The following is a 22,046-nucleotide window of genomic DNA, read 5'->3' on the forward strand; positions in this document are numbered from 1 at the left end:
CCAGTGACATCCTGGAGCAGTACAGAGGATTTCAAGTATAATCTAGGCCTCAATTTATGCACTGCTGAGCATCAACAACACAAGGTCCGGCCCAAGACCTTGACACAGTGCATCCTCCAAAATCAGCCACAGATTTTTGCCATATAGCCTCAACCATGCAAAATCCTCCATTTTGCAAAGAGGATTCTGGAGAATTAGGGAACGATAGGGTTAAACAAAAGCAATGAAAGCTACTTTTTCTTTTTAAGAAGGCAAGTTGTTCTAGACTGATGGTAACTTGAAAATAACTTGAAAATAACCTTAGTGCACCCACACCCCTGGGTATGCCCCCGGGGGTGTGTCACCCTATTACTCACCGTTTCGCCTCTCATCATCATGTGCCGCTGGTCCAACTGAACATCAATGTGGGACTCCTGCAACATAAACCAGATTTAGAATTTTTGGTTTCCCAAAACAATTAGAGACACACGTAAAACTATATCTTTTTCCAAATCGAATTCCAGTGTTAAAAAATATAACACGTGCCAGTGCACAATAAGCTCTGGCCTTGTTTCAAGAAGTCTTGCATGAAAGTCTTGCATGAAATTGATCAAAATGATCCCTGACAGAGCTGAAAAATGCGACGCCGAAAAATGCGAAGGCACATATGGAACCAGTGGCGTATCCAGAGGGGGGCAGAGGGGGCACTCTGCCCCCCCCCCCCCCCACCCGGCTGATTTTTTTCAAAACATTTTTTGTTCAGCAATTATTTCAATAAATGGTTAGAGAGTTCTGACCTCAATCACAAAAAAGAAAACCCGCTCAAAAACCATTACAATGCGCCGTGAAAATGAGTATAGTTTGCAGTATACCATACTTTTGGTAAATTTTCAGGGCCGAGCAACTGACAGGCATGACAAGTGACACGTAGATGCTCCTGCCACATCTTGAAAATAGGGAGTGGTTAAAGAAACCCTTGAAATCTCCTGTTAAAAAGAACCCTAGAATGAAAAATAGGCATCATGAAACCCCTTAGGAATATTATATAACAGTTATCAGGAACCCCTAAGCTGGTAGAAAATAGGTAGTGGCAATTGGTACTCCTTAGGAGGATAGAAAAAAGTTCAAGTGCACACTTAAGCTCTGGCCGTGTTGCAAGAAGTCTTACATGACCATGATGACAGTCTTGCAGGAAATCGAACAAAACGATCTCTGCCAGAGCTTAAAAGGTGACGCCAAAAAATGCGATGCCGATGGCACATATGGAACACCATTCATTTGGTAAATTCTGTGGGACAGACAGACAGACAGACAGACTGACCGACCGACCGACCACCAAGTCACATGTAGAAGCTCTTCCCAAAGCTTAAAAATCTCTCGCAGAATTTACCTCGTTGACGAGATTATCAGCCCCACCCGCTGGAGCTGCACCAATCAGCTCCCAGTAATCACAGGATAACTCATGGCCTCCTGGTGCCTGACGGAAAGAGAACGGCAAACACAACACATATAAGAAGGCTATTCTATCCCCAGAGGTAGAAATACAACATTGTTCCCAATAATAACAGGATAACTCATGACTTCCTGGTGCCTGATGGAAAGAGAATGACAAACACATATATATAAGAAGGCTATTCTAGCCCCAGAGAGAGAAATACTAAATTGTTCTCAATAATCCACTAACTTATGACCTCCTGGTGCCTGTTGGAAAGAGAACAGCAAATATACAAAAGGCTATTCTATCCCCAGAAGGAGAAATATACTAAACTGTTCTCAATAATAACATGAGAATTACACATACATGTAAGACAGCTACCGGTATTTTATCTCTGGAGTAGGGAAATATCAAATTGTTTCCAATAATCACATTGACCTCCTTGTGCCCCCTAGAAAGTGAACAGCAAATATACCAGGATATTCTATCCCCAGAGGAAGAAATACCAAATTGTTCCCAACAATCACAGGATATCACCTCCTGGTGCCTGTTGGAAACAGAACAGCAAATAACTATATCAGGCTATTACATCTCCACCAGGAAAAACCAAGCTGTTTGTAGTAATCAAATGATAACTCATGACCCCAGGCCCCGTTGGAAAGAGAACAGCTTACCGTCTTGCCCTCTGGGAGAACCTTGATGACACCATACAGTGATACAGTACTCTCTGTCGACAAGATGAGAGCGTTGTATGTCTGACACTGTGAACAAAATAACACAAGAAATAACGTGAAAATGTAACGGACAAAGCAGATGACTTCAGAATTAAATGCGTAAATTTTAAAGAAAAAATGAAGTTAAACCCTTTGCTTAATACCATAGGGGACTTTAGTCCACCAGGTAACCACACACAGAACATCCTCAACACAGATTTATTCACTGCTTTTCAGAAAGTTGGCGTGTTGATATGTTTGGCCATCCATTAACCCTAACCCCTTGGGCTCTTTTACTAGAAAGTATCCTGAATCCACCAAAATCCATAAATTTTGCCATGCAAAAAATTGTTGGTGGCCAGTGAGTCCATCAGAATCCACCAGTTAGGCGGGAGTAAACCTGGTGAGATCCTGAATCCGCCAAAGTCCCCCAACAGCTCAATATAGAGGTATCCTGAATCCATCAAAATCCTGCAGTTCCGCTAGGCTTACAATCCTGAATCCATCAAAATCCCCCAGTTTGTATATGGAGGTATCCTGAATCCGCTGAAATCCCCGAAACAGGGGTGTGGATTTTGATGGATTCAGGTTCGTTAGGGTTAATGTTGTGCAAACCCGACCTGAAACCAACGTCAGGTCCGAGCGGGTTGGTTTGCCCATCATTTCAGTTGGTTTGGTCTGTTTCAGTCAAGTGGGTTTTTCCAGAGAGTGAATACTTACAATTCTTGTCCCCAAATTTCTAAGACACAAAGCTCACCCAGAGACCAACAAAACCATTGCAACGTACCAGTTTGTCATTCAGTACACATTGGATGAGTCCGGTCCCATCTCGCAACACGATAAACATCAGATTCTTGCCTACAACAGAAAAGGTTTGAAAACAACAAAAATGACTAGTTTGAATAGTTATCTTATGAATAGTTAATGTCGTACCCGCTGCTATGTACATCAAATTTGAACCAGCCAACCAATCCAGTTAGCTCGGTGGTCGAGTGGTAAGACGTGTGCACTAGAAAGCAGGAGGTCGTGGGTTCGAATCCCACCCGAGTGATTTTTCCCAACTTTCACTCATTGCTTTAAACGAACAAAATGCACAAATTACAAATGATGGACTATATCTTTAACCCTCCCTCTCTGGCTGGCAATTTCAACAAGGCCAGCCCAGCAGTCAAAATAAATCAAGTGACTGTTTTTAACAGTTGAGTGTGCTCCCCACCTTAATTCATAAAGCAGGATTGACTGGCTGTGATTGTTATGAAACCTGCTATAGCTATGCTTTGACCGTAGGAGATTGATAAGCCGGCTGTGCCTACCAGTCACCTGCTTTTGTCTGTTGACTGAATCTGACTAGTCACAGCGCCTATTGAAATATGATCTGACTGTTGGTGACTAGCCTACGTGGTAGGGGAACAGGATTGCATTTTGACTGTCTGTGACTGATCAAACAAAAGGAGGGTTTTAGTTAACAGATGACACAAGATGAAATATAACAGCAAAAATCCAGCTAAATACACGTCCAGCACAAGTGATATATTTCCATGCCCCAAATGAAGACATTCCATAGGACGATTCCTCACCTTGTCTGCGTAGACGATGCACCCAGCCTTGCACTTTCACCCGCTGGTCGCGGTTTGCAGTTCCTTCCTTGATCAGAATCTGCAATTTTAGGAAAAATATCAAATTAACCCTATAACTCCCTAGGGGGTGTATAAAATAATATAATAAAATTAGAGGATTCTGGACTGTTAGGGCTATAAAACTTGTCACGGTTTGAGTGCAATGAAGTACACGGAAGTTAGGGTGATTACACCAAGTGGATGATTAAAGTTCGTGGGGGGTGGGTGCTGTGGGGGTGGGGTGAGTTGAATGGGGCATTCTCCCCTCCAAACCCAATTTTTGACAAGTTATTCCTTTGCCTCCCACTTTTGGGTGCCCACTACAGAGACATACAAATGTTTGCACTGTCCCTATTGACTTTCAAAACTCCTCACCGCCATACATTTATTTATGCTATACAGGGTGAGTAAACAAAAACGAAACCCAAATGTCAGGACTATTGATAGTGAAGTTCTGCATGTAGCACTTTTAAAATCTAGAATATGAAAGCCCAATTCATAAGCTTTCTTTCATGTACTTTTCAAGTTACCGAATTTTAAACACAACCACAGTTTTCAGGTTCTGTCCACGGATCACAAAGAAACAGGTGTGCGTTCTTTCAGCAAAACAAAAACAATTTACACACACATCAAATGTGATTTGTTTTCATTTTGTTGAAAGAACACCTTTTTGTGATCCATGGACAGAACTTTAAAACAGTGGTTGTGTTCAAAATTCCGTAACTAGAAAAGTATGTGAGTGATTTGAATGATTCTTGTACTAAAAGAAAGCTTATTAATTGGGCTTTCATATCCTAGATTTGAAAGTGCTACATGCAGAACTTCACTAAAACAATAGTCCCGACATTTGGGTTTCGTTTTTTTAATCACCCTGCAGAGTACCAAAGTGCACCGAATAATTATGAATCACGGCGCATAGCTTAAGTTAGCCTTTCGCCAAGGCCACCGTGGCTTAGAGCAGCGACGCCGCGACTTCAGCGACTTCAGTACTCTGTTTAGTATAGAGGGTTTCTGTTGCCATGGCAACCACAGAACTTACCCTCTTGGCCTTGGGCAGACTAGGATCCTCTTCGATGACCGTCTTCTTGGCTTCCTCAAGATTTTTCTCTCTTCTTTCACGATCTTCAGCCTGAAAACAAACAAATCTTGAGACTTACAAAATTGTCTCATCCAAAAAGCTTGTGTGGAGCACTGGTCTTTCTCACGCATTATGTACAGCTGACTTCACAGCACTGAACGTGTTTGGGAAAGTGATGTTGCCTTATAATGAAAATGTAACACGTATATTATTACGTACACAAGGTTTTAAATAAACACCGCAAAACAAGAAAGTCCACACTCATTGGAGGGGTCGTTATTTTGATCGATCTGATCGTCTTATGATAATGTCATTTATATAGACCTTTGGGGAATGTTGTTAGCTACATTTTGATACCCCGTTTGCTACCAACAACTGTAAATTGTCCAAGCTTGACAACGGTTAATGAAAAATTATGCTGTTTGAAAATTTAAAGAGTACGCAAGTTGAAATTGCTGCATGACAATGTTACACTGCCCAAAACGAATGGCAGGGAATACTGATCACACAGCACTTGTATGGATGGGAGCACACGACATTGAATTACCCGCAATTTGTTCGAGCACTGTGCAGTTGATATGGGAACAATTACGGCATGTGTGTTTGCGCTTCGCAATTTCTCCTTGCGACTTTTCAAATTGCATCATTTTTCATAAACCGTTGTCAATCTTGAACAATTTAGTCTTTGGTAGCAGACAGGGTATCAAAATGTAGCTAACAACATTCCCCAAAGGTCTATATAAATGACGTCATTGTAAGACGATCAGATTTCAAAACTATGACCCCTCCAATTATTGAGCGTAGACTTTTTTTTGCGGCGTTTACAAATCTGCACTGATATATAAAGAAAAATTGACGTCCATGCCCGATAACAGCTGCACAGACATCACAGATCAGAAACACAGAACCATTCTAATCACACTCATGTAAGTATATGTAGTTGAATCACATTATTACAATATTAGGCATGTTTATATTTGATCGGTCCCAACATTTTCACAATCCTGCGAGAAAAAAAAAAATTGGTTAGCACGAGCTTTTCGACGACCCAATTGTCTAGACTGATTTACAGCCAATAGTTTTGAACAAACTTTGTCGTGCAGTCAGTCTAGTAGGAAAACGTAATCACTGCGGTGTTTAGTAAGCCAGTGCTGCGATTTTTACACGGAGCGTTCTCCGTTTTGTGTCTCATACCGCCATGGCAACAGAGGGAGTTTCCTAATAGACGGACAATATATGTTGTGGTTCTTTTTCTGTACTTAGGGGTTTCTGTATCGCAGTTCTCATGCCACTACCAAGGACGGATCCTGAACCATATTTTTGGCAGGGGGGAGGGGGGGGGGGCGTTGAAGAATGCTCGAGTATGTTTTTTTCAAAATGGTAATTTTGTAAATCCTGCGCTATTTCCACATTGTAATACTAACACTAAAAGGTATGTATAGCTGATGGCAAATCAGGGACATATGCATACTTTTATTTATCTCATGAAAATTAATAAAAAAAATAAAAAAATTAAGGGGTGGGGGAAATGGCTCCAGTTGACACCCCCCCCTCCCCGATCTGCCAATGTCCACTACAAGGGGTTTGTAATACAGAAAGCATGTCTTGTAGTCTTTCGTTTGTTGATGAGAAATACTGGCGCATAATTTATCGTTAATTTATCGCATAATTTATTAATACAGTCCCTTGTACGGGAAAGACAAGGATTGAACGATGCAAGCCCCGCCTCATGAAGTTTTGACTAACCACAACCTTGATATGCAAATTTTGCGGATATTATGCAAGGTGGGCGGGGCTTAATATGCAAATTTGGAAGGACCTCATGTACATGTGCATTGTAGAAGTGTCTGTTTAACTGGAATGATTCTGTGTTCCTGATCTATGGAGATAAACGTAATTGTTTCAGCTTTTTCTTAATTGGATTTGGATAAGGATTACAGGAAATCAAATTGGGGTGCCGGTATATTGAAGTGCGTTAAGACTTTTATTTTTGTTTTAAATTTTGTGGGTCTAACCTGTTTGAACCTGATGTTGTGTCGGTTCTTGAAGCGCGAAACCCATGCTGTATTTGCTGAGAAGTTGTCATGGCCCATCATTCTAGCCAGCTGTTCTGCCGTTTTCTGGAGAATCGGCCCATTAATGGGGAGATTTTTAGCGGAGGCCTTCCGGAACCAATTCAGCAGCATCTCCTCAACATCATCCTGATCAGGTTTGCGGAATCGTTTTCTCGAGGGTTCAAATTTGGAGGTTGCAAAGTTCTCAGTGATGTCTGCTCTGTTCTTTAAGATTGTCGACAGCGTGCTTGCGACAATTCCGTACTGTCGTCCGACGTCTGCTCTCTTACGGCCGGAGTCGACAGCTTTGATAATTTCCATCTTCGTCGCTGTTGAGAGTCCCTTTCTTTTGCTCTTCGCTGCCGGCACTTCCTCAACAGAAGGATCAATAGAGGTATGATCGCTTGTGCGAGACGGCTCCTTTTCGTTTGCAGGTCTTTCAGTATGGGACTTGCTCTTTGCTGCGGACGCTTCCTTGACGGGAGAATCAATAGAGGTATGATCGCTTGTGCGAGATGTCTCCTTTTCGTTTGCAGGTCTTTCAGCATGGGACTTGCTCTTCGCTGCGGATGTTTTCTCGACAGGAGAATCAATAGAGGTATGATCGCTTGTGCTAGACGGCTCCTTTTGGTTCGCAGGTCTTTCAACATGGGACTTGCTCTTTGCTGTGGATGTTTTCTCGACAGAAGAATTAATAGAGCTTTGATCACTTGTGCGAGACGGTACCTTTTCCTTCGCAGGTCTTCCAACATTGGACTTGTGGTGACAAAAAAAAATCAAGGAGGGATATTAATTCTTAATAGAACATGGACTGGATGGCTGAATAAACGATAGCATTATGTAAAAGGCCGACAATAAATTAAGCGTGATTGATATTGTTGAGAATGTACTAAAGAATTGTTTATGTTTTGGACCTTAAGATTCAAATATTATTAAAAAATTGATCTGTGGTATTTATTTAGGGAATGCAGATAATTGTTTTTGGTAATTGAAGGTTTGTTTATATGTTAAAGTTTAGGAATGTTTCATTTTTTTGGGTTTACTTTTTACTTTTTTCCTGACCTGATTGAACTTGATGATGTGTCGCTTTTGGAAGCGGCACAACCAGCCTGTACTTGCTGAGAAGTTCTCGTAGCCCATCTTTGTGGCCAGTTGATTGGCCTTCTTGCGAAGCGCAGGTCCATTCATGGGGATATTCTTAGCCTGGGCTTCCCGAACCCATTGCAGCAGGGCCTCCTCGACGTCATTATGAGTGGATTTACGGAATCTTTTTCGTGAGGGTTCATACTTGGAGGTTTCTAGGTTTTGCATGATTTCTGTTCTGCATTTCAGGATTGTTGATAGGGTGCTTGCCACAATGCCGTACTCTCGCCCCACATCGGCCTTTTTGTATCCAGAGTCCACCGCCGTGATGATGTCCATCTTTGTTTCCATGGACAGTCCTCTTCGCTTCATCTTCACGGGAGTTGTTCCAGACGTACTCTCACAGGAAGCAGCACTTGAGGTCTGATCGCTTGTGCAAGGCCGACTCCTTTTGTTTGCACGTTGTCGGACGGGGGACTTGCATTGACAAAAGAAAAATGCAGTCAAGGGACTTGACTAATTGCTGGATTATGCACTTAACTTTGGACAGCATTTCTCATCAACTAATCCAAACAATGTTTGTAACGGAACTGCATTCATTATACCGAAGACAGTTTTTTACCCATTCCTATTGGTCGAGAGCCAGTCATGTGGCTGGTCTTAAACGGGTGATAAAGACCGGTTGGCAGGTCTTAAACACTTTCCCAGTGTCACTTGAACTTTGGACTCCTATAAAATCTGGTCCCTTTCGCCCTTTTATTGGTTGCATGAGCATTACTACCGATGAGTCCATATTTTATAGAGTCCTAAATTCACACTACACCAGCACCGCAGCGTTCTGTGCCACATCGCGCAGTACGCGCAACGCTATTCTCCATATGAGGAGATTTTTAGCATTGAATTTATTTGTTTTATACATAAACTTTTAATTTGCAGTCCTTCTGATTTAAAAATCACAGGTGTGTTGAAAAAGGCACCGTGTGGTTTTTCTAGGCCTTTACCATCTCGTGGAGAACGCTTATGATTTTCTTTACATCTGTCTACTGATTTGGTAGACATGCATAATGCATTACCCGTTGTGAATTGACCAATGAAAATGCAGAATTACTAACGTAAATCAGCCGTCGTCTCGTTGTTGCAGTTTTTTGTGGACAACTTTTTTATAGGCCCTAGTACAGGAGGCATCTTTATTGTCCACAATATTCTCCAGATTGGCATCAATGAGCTCGGGAAAACACGTGTGCAACTATCTTTTCATGTGTAGCTAGGGCGATGTTCACGTGTGCGTACTCCACCCATGCGACCAAGCCTGTTCGATATCCATTTATTTTTAAATCGGCAAATCGTGAAAAAAATATCGGATATCGCGATATTATCGTGATGACGTCATTTTTCCATTCATGTAACAATGGAAAAAACCAAAAAAAAAACCAAAAAAAAAAAACCTGACCGAAGTCACGATCCACTGCCGTGAAAAAGACCCAATATGTCCTGAACAAAATCGTCAAGTTTATTTGACTAGAGTCTCATTTACTTTGCCAATTTAGGTAGAAAATAAATTCCACATTCAAACATCGAAAACAAAATAACATTGAAATGTTGGATAAAAATGTGCAAATAGAAATCCATATCGAGGAGAGAACGAAGCACTAGCACGCAATTGCACGCCGCATTGACATGATCCCCACGTGCACTCATAGTACAGCCCACACCATTGCGGCAAGGGTGTGCTTCATTGAAAACAATTTACCAGTATTTCCATCTTTTCAGAATTACAAATAATATTTTTTAATGGAGTCCGAAATATTTCCTGGTTCAGAAAAAGTTCTTCATCGTTACAAACTAACAAAATATTGTTTTTTCTAAAGATTTGTTTCGAAAAACGATGTTAACTCCAAAATGAGGGTGAAGCACCCCTTTACAAAAATTAATGGATCAGTCCAATTTCTTGTGAAGCATTTTCTGTTCTGTGAACGAAATAAAAGGCACGACTGAACAGTTGGTTTTCGACGCTTTTTGTTGCTGAAAATATGAACAGATTTCATAAGTCTGGGACAGTTTTGGCACTAAGCAAGTGTAAGTGCCCAGGCACAACCACGGAAGAGAAGGAACGAGTCAGGAAAATACGTGCAGGAAAATTTGATCTAGTTCGCCTGCGCGGAGTCGTCCCAGCCCAGCGGCAATTTTTTTTCTCTCTCCCAAACGCGTACGACATCCACAATACGCTATGGCGTTTTGGACTATACTTTTCTAAAAACATGAGAAGAAAATCAAAAAAAGAAATATAAGAAATTCGGGCTTTATTTCCCTTTTTAATAAAATCCTCCAAAGCCTCAGGTTAGAAAATAATAATAAAAAAAAATCATCTGCAATACCGTGATTCGAACCCGCAACCTCGCGGTATAAAACACAATAAATTATCGACTGAGCTGTCACATTGCTCGCTTCAAAATTGGAAAACTAGGCCTAATAAATATATAATGCCCACGTATCATAAAAGTATCGTAGAGGGCGCTTTACGTGCGTATGCGGATGTCGTTTGGTGCTGGAAAAAGAAAATTTGCGGGCTCGGCGTGGTCTCCTCTAGCCGCGTGCCGAAACGAAACATTCACTTCTCAACGTCCTAATCTACAATTCAAGCACATGTATTTGTGGTGTTTTGTCTGTACAACTTCACATTTCCGTCAAAACAAAACAGGCACCGTATTTTCTTTGCGAAATGTCAGAGACTTTGTTTCCCTTCGGTTAACTCCACGCACGTGATTACGATTTTGGCACTTGGTATGTGGGGTGAAATTGTGGTGTTTGTACTGCACCACGTGCAGTGTGGAAGACGCAAAATCCAATACACGTGACGTTAGTCAGTTGGTTCCGCCCCTGAATAGGTAAGACCTCGCGGTACATACAATGCGGTAACAGTGAATTTGTGGTTTGCGGTTTTTCATGGGAGCGCTTTAGCGACGGTTTGAAACTGAGAGGGATTGACTTTGGTTACAAAAGCGGTACCTCAAAAGAATATCGCGGTATTTTTCGGCATATCGAATTTCACGATGTGCCGATTTTTTTTTATGAGATCGATACGATTTCCGATATGAAAATTTAATCGAAATATCGTGAAATATCGTCATACCGAACAGGCTTGCATGCGACAGTTCCACGATTGCTTTGTAAAGCGCATGCGTAGTAGACTGTCGCACGGGTAAAGACAGTCTTCTACGCATGCGTATTAACCCTGTGCGTGAATACTTGCGTGCGCGCTTGGTAAACAGCAAAAATAGCATCTGGCACGTGACGGTGAATGGACCAGTGAGAATTCGGCTTTCGATCATGAATATGTATGAGGTATAGTAATACATCATTCCTGAGGGTGACAGGTTCGAATGCATCCAACTTCAATTAACCCTAACTCCCTTGGCCTTATTGCTAGGATGTAGCCTCAATCCTGCAAAATCCTCCAATTGGCCTCATGGAAAAATAGCATATAGCCTCAATCCTGCAAATTCCTCCATTATTTCTTGAATATGGTCCATGGAGGGATGACCACTGCCTGAATCCTGCAGAATCCTCCTGCTATGTCTGTCAATAGGCTGAGGCAGAGCCAGTGACATCCTGGAACAGTGCGGAGGTCTTCAAGTATAATCAAGGACTAAATTTATGCATGGCTGAGCATAAACAACACAAGGTCCGGCCCAAGACCTTGACACAGTGCGTCCTCCGAAATCAGCAAAGCACTTTTGCCATGTAACCTCAATCCTGCAGATTCCTCCAATTTGCAAAAAGGATTTTGGAGGATTGGGATGGTTAGGGTTAATAAGTCATTACCTCTCTCTTTTCCTTCTCATCGTTCTTCTTCTGATCTCGCTGGAAAAGCTTGAAGACTTTCTTGCGCTGAGCTTGGGACACCTCTTCCCATTGCTGAAATGAAACAGTAAAAAAACATCATTCAACTATGGAATCAGCCCTGTGTTTTTCTCGCATTTCACCCGCACTGCTTCTAAACGCCAGCCGCTGCCTCAAACCAGAGCAGTAATTGGCAGAAGATTTTGGAGGATTGAGGCAGTGGTCACCCTCCACAGACTAAATTCAGGAAATAACGGATGATTCTGGAGGATTGAGGCTGAATCCAATTTTTTTTCTGAGAGTTTGTCTGAGAGTTTGGGTTAAAGGCGCATTACGGCCTGAAATCCCCGAAAATTTCATGTTTTGGATTATTAACTATTTTAAAGTTTTCTGTTTTAGCCTCTGAAGAAGAACTTGCTAAGTTCGCAACGTCAGGCCACATTAATTTTAAGATTTTAAAGGTCCAGTTGAAAGGAAACTAATCTAATGTCTTACCATTCCCGAGAAAAGACACGACGGAGTAAGCATACGTTTTTCCTGTCGTTTTCCTTCAATGTACGATACACGTTGTGTGCATCACATAACTCACACACAGCACCAATGCACAAATGTGGTTTCTTACACGTCCGCAGAAAGTGAACACTTTACGGCTGGAATCACAACTAGCACTGAACAGCCCGATATTTGGGGGTGAAAACGTGGACCCCAAAATTGGTTCTTGCACGAACACAAGAATAACACAAAAACACCCAATTTTTAAAGGATAGTTGTGTGGATGTTTCTATCCTACTTTTAAATGTTCTTTCTGATTAACATAATTTCGTTCAAAATGCGTTTTGTAGCCCAATTGAGGGTATTCCAGGCCCTTAATCTTGTTATGTAAACTTGGTCCAAGTTTCTATGGTCAAAAAGTTCAAAAACAGATTGACCTTTGACCTCACCTTGTCTTTTTCCTTTGCATCGCACAAGAATTTGGGGAAGGGTTCACCACCAGCAAATTGCATCGCCTGCAAACGAAAAGGATACAAATTGATTCAACCTGTCAAGAAAATTGTGCAAGACAAATAAATTGATCATTAACCCTAACCCTCAGGGGAATGTTGGCTAGAAACCCGGTGTCACGGTCTCACTACTCCGGCATGCTGGATTCTCCGGGTGAATGCGGCGGATAATTGAGCACGTTACATGAGCACGATTCATGCTTATGTGTCCGCTGTGCTTACTTTTCCTCGGGCTGTGTTATGGAGTCTACCAAGTCCATAACACAGTGAGGGAACCCAAGAATGTGTTATGTAACACTTCCTGTGGGTCAAGCTTAGACTCCGAGAGGAGTGCAACAGCGTCGTATACATGGGTGTGTGTGTGTGTGTGTTCATGGAAGAATAATTGAGAACGAACTCCTTGGTCTGTGCATGGAGGAATTCTTATTCCTCCATGGTCTGTGTAAGGTCTGTGTTCCTTGCTCGTTCATGGTTGTCTTTATTTTTGCATCCATGTGTATCCTTCACATCTTGACATGTATTGGGAGTTACGCGCGCCACGAAAATTCTGGATTCGACTGGTACCTTGTAACGTATACATTTGTACATATACAAATATCCCAAGATCTCACGTGCACCAGTACAACCTCAAAGAACTCAGCACACAATAAAGTTGGCGAAATGTACACTACTGCGCAATTTGCGCATGCGTGTTGAGGCGAAATTTCCCTCTGCGGAGAAGCTACCGTAGCACGCCGGAGAAGTGAGACCGTGACACCTGCCAAACGCAGCAACATGCAACACTTGTCTAAGTGACAAGCCTGCCCAAAGTAGCAAGATCCATCAGGTCAAAAGTCCCAAGGCCAAACTGCCTCAGAGTCTGTGGTCACCGAATGCAGCAGGATACAACTCTTGGCATTGTTCAATGGGACTAGCCTTCATCGTCTCAGAAGTGGCTGTTTATGCACTGTTGTTCGTACATAGCTGAATGCATGAAGTGCACCAGACTTTTCCACCTGATGCACTGTGTTGCGTCTGGCAGGGTTAGGGTTTACATGTGTGTCACGGTTCCTACACCTTTAGGACAATACAATTCCTTGACTTTTTCATGATTATGAAAACCCATGACCTAAATTATGAAAACCCATGACCTAGTTCATCAAAATGCAGATCAAAACTGTAAAATTTGTAAAACTGAAAAACGGAAAGATTTCCATATAAGAAGTTCACTCAACACCCTGTGTACAAACCCTATGAGAGTGGACTGAAAAATTCTAAGTGTTTTCTAAGAAAATGCTTGTATTTTCTCACTGCTCAAATGGACTTTGATGACATGAAATTGCTATCTGGGGGCTTGTTAGTCAATACAGAGGAAAATTAGTGAACTTCTTATATGGAAATCTTTCCCTGAAAAACAACAAAACAATGGCTGTCAATATCAAAATGCTTGTATCAGCGAAACTTGTTGCAATTTGTCAGAAATTAGATTTCTGATGCTAAATTATGAATAATAATTTATAATAATAATTTATACATTTATATTGTGCAAATTCCATAAGAATATGATCAAATGCGCGTCACAATTATTATCCCTGTTCATCAGGAATGAGACCCTGCAGCAGCTTGAGATTCGCGCAATATGGTCTCTACCTTCACAGGTACCCATTTGTACTCCTCAGTGGAGAGAGGCAATTGTAGTAAAGTGCCTTGCCCAAGAATACAAGCACCATGTTCCGTATCAGGTTTCGAACCCATACCACGGCGCACGAATCAAACACCGTAACCATTGGACCACAGTGTCCCACTATACACATTTTAAAATTCAAAATATATTGGTCCTCACAAAATGCCATGACTCTTTTTCAAATTCCATGACTTTTCCTGGCCTGGAAATTGAAAATGACATTCCATGACTTTTCCCGGCCTGGAAATTGAAAATGACATTCCATGACTTTTCCTGGCCTGGGAATTGAAAATGACATTCCATGACTTTTCCATTTTTTTTCTTCAAAATATATTGGTCCTCACAAAATGCCATGACTCTTTTTCAAATTCCATGACTTTTCCTGGCCTGGGAATTGAAAATGAAATTCCATGACTATTCCTGGCCTGGGAATTGAAAATGAAATTCCATGACTATTCCTGGCCTGGAAATTGAAAATGAAATTCCATGACTATTCCTGGCCTGGGAATTGAAAATGAAATTCCATGACTATTCCTGGCCTGGGAATTGAAAATGACATTCCATGACTTTTCCTGGCCTGGAAATTGAAAATGAAATTCCATGACTTTTCCTGGCCTGGAAATTGAAAATGAAATTCCATGACTTTTCCTGGCCTGGAAATTGAAAATAAAATTCCATGACTTTTCCAGGTTTTTTTTCCCCTGGCGTTGGGAATGCTGCTAGATTGTCTTTAAGTGATCCTTACCTTAAGAAGTGTCTTGAGTGGTTTTTGCTGTGTTCCATCTCCCGACTCATCGTTTCCTTTCTCCGAGATGTACAACTGCTCCATCTTTTCTCCTTTAACCAAAAAGAGCAAAGTTATGCAAAAAATGCGCTATTGGTGTGCTGCTATCAATTGAATTTGAAATTGAAACTGACTCCTCAAAACTGTGTTTATATGTCCCCATACAGATCACTTTTATAAACTACACGATGCAACATGAAGTAATGGTACACGTACAATGTACATGTACATGTACATGTAAAATGTAGATGATGTAACATCATATACCTTAATAATATTACAGTAATGGTTTAGTTTAGGACACCTCCCTTTTACATGTTTCCTTCAAAAACAACTTTTGGAACGGACTGTCAAATTTTCCCAAAGTGACTTTTTGCAGGCTCTTAGCAGTCTTTTTTTTATTTACAATTCATATTACAGACGGTTTACCCATTACTATTGGTTGAGAGCCCAACACGTGGCTGGTCTTAAATGGTTGATAAAGACATGGCTAGCTGGTCTTAAACACTTTTCCTGTGTCACATGAAATTTGGACTCCTATGAAATCATGGAGGATTAAACCAAGTGCCTTTTAAAGTTTTAGGCCTACTGGTTGAACGTTCACAATCCTCATGTAGGCATGCGCAGCACTACCAGTACCACCAGCATGTGTCCCTTCTCTATGGTACCAGTGAGTCAGTATTTCCATAGAGAAAGGACACATGGTATTTCATAGTCCTAAATTCACACTTCACCGGCACAGCTGCGTTCTGCGCCACAGTGCAGCATGCGCGACGCATGCGCCAACCGCCATATAAAAGGAGTTGCTTACGACTTTTGGCGAGATGGACATTCCATAATATAGCTAGAGGAGGGGTGTTTAAAAAAACATGAAGTAAAATTGTGGAAATGTACGTGTATAGGTAGTCAAATACATGTAGTATAATAATAATAATAATAATAATAATCGACATTTAAGAACACTCTTATTAGTAAACTAAATCACAGCGCTTACAGTATTATTATTACCCCTGATCATTGGGCCAATTAATCATTCCAAATACCATCTCAGCTCCCTGGGGAGTATACAGCTGGATGCTGCCTGTTAGGGTGCAAGCAAGCTAATTCAATCACAATAACCATCTCTGCCCTCACAGCTAGGTACCCATTTACTCCTGGGTGGAGAGAAGCAATGAGTGACAAAGTGCCTTGCTCAAGGGCACACGCACCATGACCCCGGCTGGACTCAAACCAACAACCCGCAGCTTTACCCACAGACCACGAATCCAGTGTCCTTAACCACGAGGCCACAGCACTCCACACTCCATAATGTTTGACTTGTTTTGACTTAAATTGGTCTGAAAAGTTTTGATATTGAAAAGATTTTTCCCTTCAGTGACTTAAGTATCAGCCATCAGAAAGTGATATAAAAAGGGCGATCGTGTATCTACGGGCCCGGTTCCTTAGTTTTTTTTTAGGGAACAAAATCCACTTTAAATACACTGTTATAATTACTGGACCTACCAAACTAATTGGCAACATTAAGAACATACAGGTATGTCATAGATAAAGGGCAGGGTTTCGAATTTTTGAGGGGAATTTGGGGGTAAAATTACGATGACGACAAAAGTTAACACGAAAATAAAGATGGCGATCACTCACGCAAACATGCAAGTCGATGTACCGTGAGCGCGGAACCAACGGGCCCGTAAACCGCGTAGGAAATTCATAATTTCTATTCTACCCCAAGAAACTATTCAAAAATTACCAAAAAGGTGTCATTGAGGGAAGTCTGCTTTAGGTCAGTACGGGCGCACGTGAAAAATCGCGGAATGTCCCCCGATCCGCGGAAGTCCCCATATTCGCGGACAAATTCTGTCCCTCGATCGAGGGAATGTCTCCCCATTCGGGGACAAAAAAAAATTCACAAGCTATGCGGCCTCAGGGGGTGCTCTGCGGTCTCTGAAACCGTCAAAAATCGATTCTACGTGAAAAGACCCCCTAAGTTACTGTCCAACTAACGCTGGTTTACTGTCTACTTTTTGCGCTACGAACCGATTTATGTTCAGAATACCAGTCGATCAAGCTGCGATGCCGTTCGAGCGACAGTATCGATACCAAGTAACCGATTATTATATCGATACTAAAATTGTACATGTAAGGCATAGGCTTATATATTCGATACCATAATTACGATACCTACCTTGGCAAAGCAATATTGATGGCAGAAGATTGCTCGAGTTTTATAACTTTTCGAGCATGTTTGCGAGTGAAATCGGTCCTCAACTCGCAGATCCTTCCATTTTATCATGATGGATGCAGTATCAAAGCTACTGTTTGTAAATTATATTAGTTTTAACAACTTTTCTCTCATTTTTAAGAGCAAAACTGAAACTGTACATGCACATTTTGGCTTTCATCATGGAGTCGGAGGGTAATCATCGTGCCGCGCCGGTAAGACCATGGACGTACGTAAACTGAATTTATGTAAAAGTGTTTTAATTTTGATTATAATTAACTACGTACGCTGTATAAAGCCGCCAAACCATATTTGTTTTTCTTATAACTATTACTTTGGCCCATTACATGTATTTTTTTGGTACATTTTCTGAACTGTTTTTTTTCTGTATTTTTTTCAGGTACGTGTTGGGAAGACCGTTGATTGAAGAAAGGAAGAATCATGTTGATCATGCTGATTAGATAGTAGATTGCAGAAGGCGTTTGATTAGATTTTTTTTAATATGGGAAATACAAGAAAAAAACGACTTTTTGGTACCTTTTAAAAAAAAATTGGTCAGAAAAAAAGAAAAGAAAAAAGTAGCAACTAAAGTAGATGAATGTTGTTTTTGTTATTGAAAGAAAGATGCTGGAAGACAGCTTCCTTGCAATATTTTCTGCAAACTTTATTCCATACCTACCTTGGCCAATCGTCCGATAGAACCAAGGAAACAAAGCCTTTCTAGATGTCTCTTTCCATTATCACTTTACGAAATCTCTGTTGGTGACTTCAGACCAGTGTCTCTTGGAAGATTTACCTGCCCCCCGGCCTGGATTCAGCTCAGATGACAATTATGTTGGCTGCCACATTATTTCATGATGTCAATCGCCAAAATACGGTTCATATGACATCAGCGTATATCATATTTACGATATGGATTTGTATACAAGTTATATATTTTTCATACATTTAAACATGTAAAAGTTGTGATGCCCTTTGTAATTAATACAATTCCTGTCATTCAACCTTTTGTGTAAATTTCTTTTTGGTATTTACTCTTACCTTGATTTTAACTGAAAGGCTAGGATTGTTTAACTTTTGAAATTATGATAATGTTAATGTCCAATTATAATGACTGCCACTTCTCATGTAATATTTTCTCATGTAAAAGATTGTTTGGATAAAGTAGTTTGTATTCAAAGCATTTTGGAGCCGTTTGAGGATTTAATTCTACAAAACTACTACTAATAATTATTGGTCACTTAAAATTTCAGTTTAATTCAATTCTTAAACTGACACTGTCCTCATCAGCAAATTAAAATGAGTATTTTCTCTGAAGACCAAACACTGGCTAGAAGCTTAAACGTTGATGTCAAGTTTACTGGCATCAAGGGAGAACCAGAAGGAAGGGTTGCAGTCCTAAAATAGAAAAGAAAAGAGGTAAGTCATGACAAAGGATAAATTATTACATTTTACAAATCTAAGAAAGAAATTAAAAAAAGTTTATTCAACTTGAACACCTACCAGCGATGACTATCACCAGGAAGCTATATTTCGATCGAGTTTCCATTTTATGAAGTTGCCAGAATATTTTTTTTGTGGTGCCACTAGCCTTACTTTCCTTTTTTTTCTTAATGCGGCTGAAAACATTAGGGTATTTTAATAACAAATTTTATATTAAAGGGAATATACAACATTTGCAAACTTCGAAAAATAAAATTACCAAGTTTTTACGAAATACCTTAATAGGATGTTGGTAAATGACAGTCTAAATCATCCTGTAAAATTATGGCACCTGGTATACTGTCATTTTCAAGAAAAGTGGTATTTTTGTATCAATTTCCAACGCTGATCGGCCGATCAGCGTTGGAAACAACTGGCTTTTTTTCAAATACTGGCCCCAATTGACCATCGCACTTGTTTGCAATCGATTACAAATCTATGAACGGGTACGAGCCAGCTAGACTGGTTCCCTGACCTTACAATTCCCCAATGTATGCAAACTGCTCTGTTTCTTCTTATATGGAGTCAGGGAACCAGACTACAGGAAAATGATCGCTTTTCTTGGTTTTATAGCATTTTCGAACCCAAAACCTCCAAAAAGTCAGTGTAACTATATTTGCTTTATATTTCCAACCCCCCGATTCCATCCATTTCTGAAAATTACAGCAAAAGCAAATGATGTATATTCCCTTTAAATTAAAATGACCAACTCGTGAATAAACTAAAGCCTTTGATCATTCACCTACAAATTTCTTGAATTAAAAATAAAAAATAAATAAGGCCCCAAAACCGGAGCCATTCGCATCGAGTCCAGAAAATTGTCCATGCAAAATTCTTTATCCAAATGAATTCCAGAAATGTATTTGTTATACTAAAACCAATCATGTACTTACCACTGCCAATACCAGAGATCGCTACCAAAACACAAGCATCAGAAAAGAAATATCCAAAACTGTAAGATCATTAAAAAAATGATTAAACTTTGATTAAACAATGATAAAAAAAAATACTAGAACACGGAACACTGCACGTACATGTACTTGCAACGTATACAACACGGGAAAACAACACACAAAAACGTGCAGTAAGTAGTTCTCCTGACTCTAAATTGAGCCCGTGGGGAAATTATGTAATGAGTCAGGCAGCCAGACTCGAAAGGTTTGTCCCCCGATCGGGGGACAGTCTCCGATTTGGGAGACAGCGCTGCTGAAAAAAAAATCTGTGGGCCGGCTGTCTCCGAATACGGGGACAGTCTCCAGGAACGGGGATTGTCCGCGATTATTCACGTGCGCCCGTACTGTAGGTTGACAACACGGCCAATGTCATTTTACTTATAACAAAAAAAAAATATTCTAATTTAGGCCTATTCTAATTTGATCGTGTAGTGAAGGGCCCCCACTACACGATCGCCCTAAAAGGTCAAAATTAGCAGGGAAAATATTGAAGTATTTACTGAGAAAACACTTAAAATTTTTCAGACCAATCTTAGGTTAGGGTTTGTGCACAGGTAGCCCCATAAATGTGGCCTATTTACTGGACTGCCTCCGTAAACATAGGCCACACATCCACATGCTGACATGTACAAAAATCGTGTCGACTTTGCCAAATTTTGATTTTCACATTTAGGCTTAGTTTGTAGGATTTTTTTGCTTTAGAAGCATACTCACCCTCTTTATAGGCTAGTCAGAAAGTGCTGCCTTTTTCAGATGTCTAATTTTTGTGAAATTTTATGTTGAAATTTTGATACGCAAATGTGTAAAAATGAATCTGGAAATTTCACGAAAAATGTACATCTGAAAAAGGCAGCACTTTCTGATTAGCCTATAAAGAGGATGAGTATGCTTCTAAAGCAAAAAAACCCTACAAACTAAGCCTAAATGTGAACATCAAAATTTGGCAAAGTCGACACGATTTTTGTACATGTGGATGTGTGGCCTATGTTTACGGAGGCAGTCCAGTAAATAGGCCACATTTATGGGGCTAGTGCACAGGCAGACACTGGGTGACAAGTGATGGCCAGATGGGAATCTTGCGTTCTTTCTTTCGTCATCCATCTTGCGTTCTTTCTGTACGCACCGCATGAAGTTAGAAATAAAAACACAACCGGGATACCTAAAATCACAGTTTCTTTTGAAATTCTTACCCCCAAATCAGCTACAGTATTCACTAAAAGCTTGACAAATCCTTACCTAATCCAGCCATTTTCCCAGAAGACAGGTATTTTGTGAGTAAGCCGTTAAAAACCACGCCTCGTTTTCTCGTCAAAAGCAGCGCAGTTCTCCCTAACATCGCATATTGTGCAAAATGCACACGTGTGTGATGTGCGTCCTTGACGTAAATTCTAAAAATGTACATATACTGGGGGCCGTTATGTGATCCGCACAGTCAGTAGGAAATAAACCAACAATAATAAGATGGCTAAGAAATTGAAAAGTGTTGCATCATCTTGTGACAATTATTTGTTTTATTGCATTAGATTAATTCTTGATCCTTTATTAAACTAGATTTTTCTTAAACGAACTATTGTTGAATCTTTATACTTGCTTGATGAGTAATACTGATGATTCCCTCGTTTTCAAAGCATATTTGTACTGCATTCACAAAAAAATCCATCATATGTGGCCCTCCATCTCCATGTTGTCTTCATGCACTGTTTCATTTTAGGAGTAAAAACAAAAAACGAATATCTGTGTGGTATGATTCTTGGGTACAAACTTCTTCTTTGAGAAATCAAAAATATTCAAATATGATAAAAAAAGAAAAAAAGAAAAAATTATGGCGTAGTCGGCAGGATTCGAACCTGCGCGGGGAGACCCCAATAGATTTCTAGTCTATCGCCTTAACCGCTCGGCCACGACTACTTGCTTCAATGGGTGAATTCAACGCTTATAAACTCTGCATACAAATTTCTTTCAATAAAGTCTTCAAAAATCGGTTAATATTTATTAATTTATTTCTGATATTACCATAAATATAATAAAAGTTACTAAACAAACGATTTTTCCACACCACACAATCTAATTTTTTACTCAATCTTGAAAAATACTGTTCTTACTCCGTCTAGCGCCCTCTACGTCACCCTTTTATTTGCAGTTCCAAT

At 40.4% G+C, this 22,046-nt stretch overlaps 1 protein-coding gene and 1 non-coding gene across 5 annotated transcripts in view; both read right to left on the reverse strand.

Annotated features, from left to right (window-relative positions):
• The window catches only part of LOC119737852 (asparagine--tRNA ligase, cytoplasmic-like), a 36,952-nt gene extending 15,652 nt beyond the window's left edge, over nucleotides 1-21,300 (reverse strand). For 2 of the 4 annotated variants that reach the window (XM_038212492.1, XM_038212484.1), the window contains exons 1-12: nucleotides 21,136-21,296; nucleotides 15,208-15,299; nucleotides 12,740-12,805; nucleotides 11,781-11,873; nucleotides 7,938-8,435; nucleotides 6,837-7,631; nucleotides 4,783-4,872; nucleotides 3,705-3,783; nucleotides 2,915-2,985; nucleotides 2,089-2,175; nucleotides 1,370-1,456; nucleotides 357-413 (exon numbers count right to left, since the gene is read on the reverse strand). In XM_038212492.1, coding sequence (XP_038068420.1) covers nucleotides 357-413; nucleotides 1,370-1,456; nucleotides 2,089-2,175; nucleotides 2,915-2,985; nucleotides 3,705-3,783; nucleotides 4,783-4,872; nucleotides 6,837-7,631; nucleotides 7,938-8,435; nucleotides 11,781-11,873; nucleotides 12,740-12,805; nucleotides 15,208-15,299; nucleotides 21,136-21,235 — 2,115 coding nt within the window. In that variant the 5' untranslated portion in view covers nucleotides 21,236-21,296. Of the gene's footprint in view, nucleotides 1-356; nucleotides 414-1,369; nucleotides 1,457-2,088; nucleotides 2,176-2,914; nucleotides 2,986-3,704; nucleotides 3,784-4,782; nucleotides 4,873-6,836; nucleotides 7,632-7,937; nucleotides 8,436-11,780; nucleotides 11,874-12,739; nucleotides 12,806-15,207; nucleotides 15,300-21,135 lie in introns of all 4 variants that reach the window. The other 2 variants (XM_038212499.1, XM_038212508.1) reach the window with 2 other exon arrangements.
• Nucleotides 21,301-21,725: 425 nt separating this feature from the next.
• Trnas-aga lies at nucleotides 21,726-21,807 on the reverse strand. The gene has a single exon. It is a non-coding gene; the product is annotated as a tRNA-Ser (tRNA).
• Nucleotides 21,808-22,046: the final 239 nt, after the last annotated feature.

This window comes from Patiria miniata, unplaced genomic scaffold (assembly GCF_015706575.1).
Source record: "Patiria miniata isolate m_02_andy unplaced genomic scaffold, ASM1570657v1 HiC_scaffold_10, whole genome shotgun sequence".
NCBI lineage: Eukaryota > Metazoa > Echinodermata > Asteroidea > Valvatida > Asterinidae > Patiria > Patiria miniata.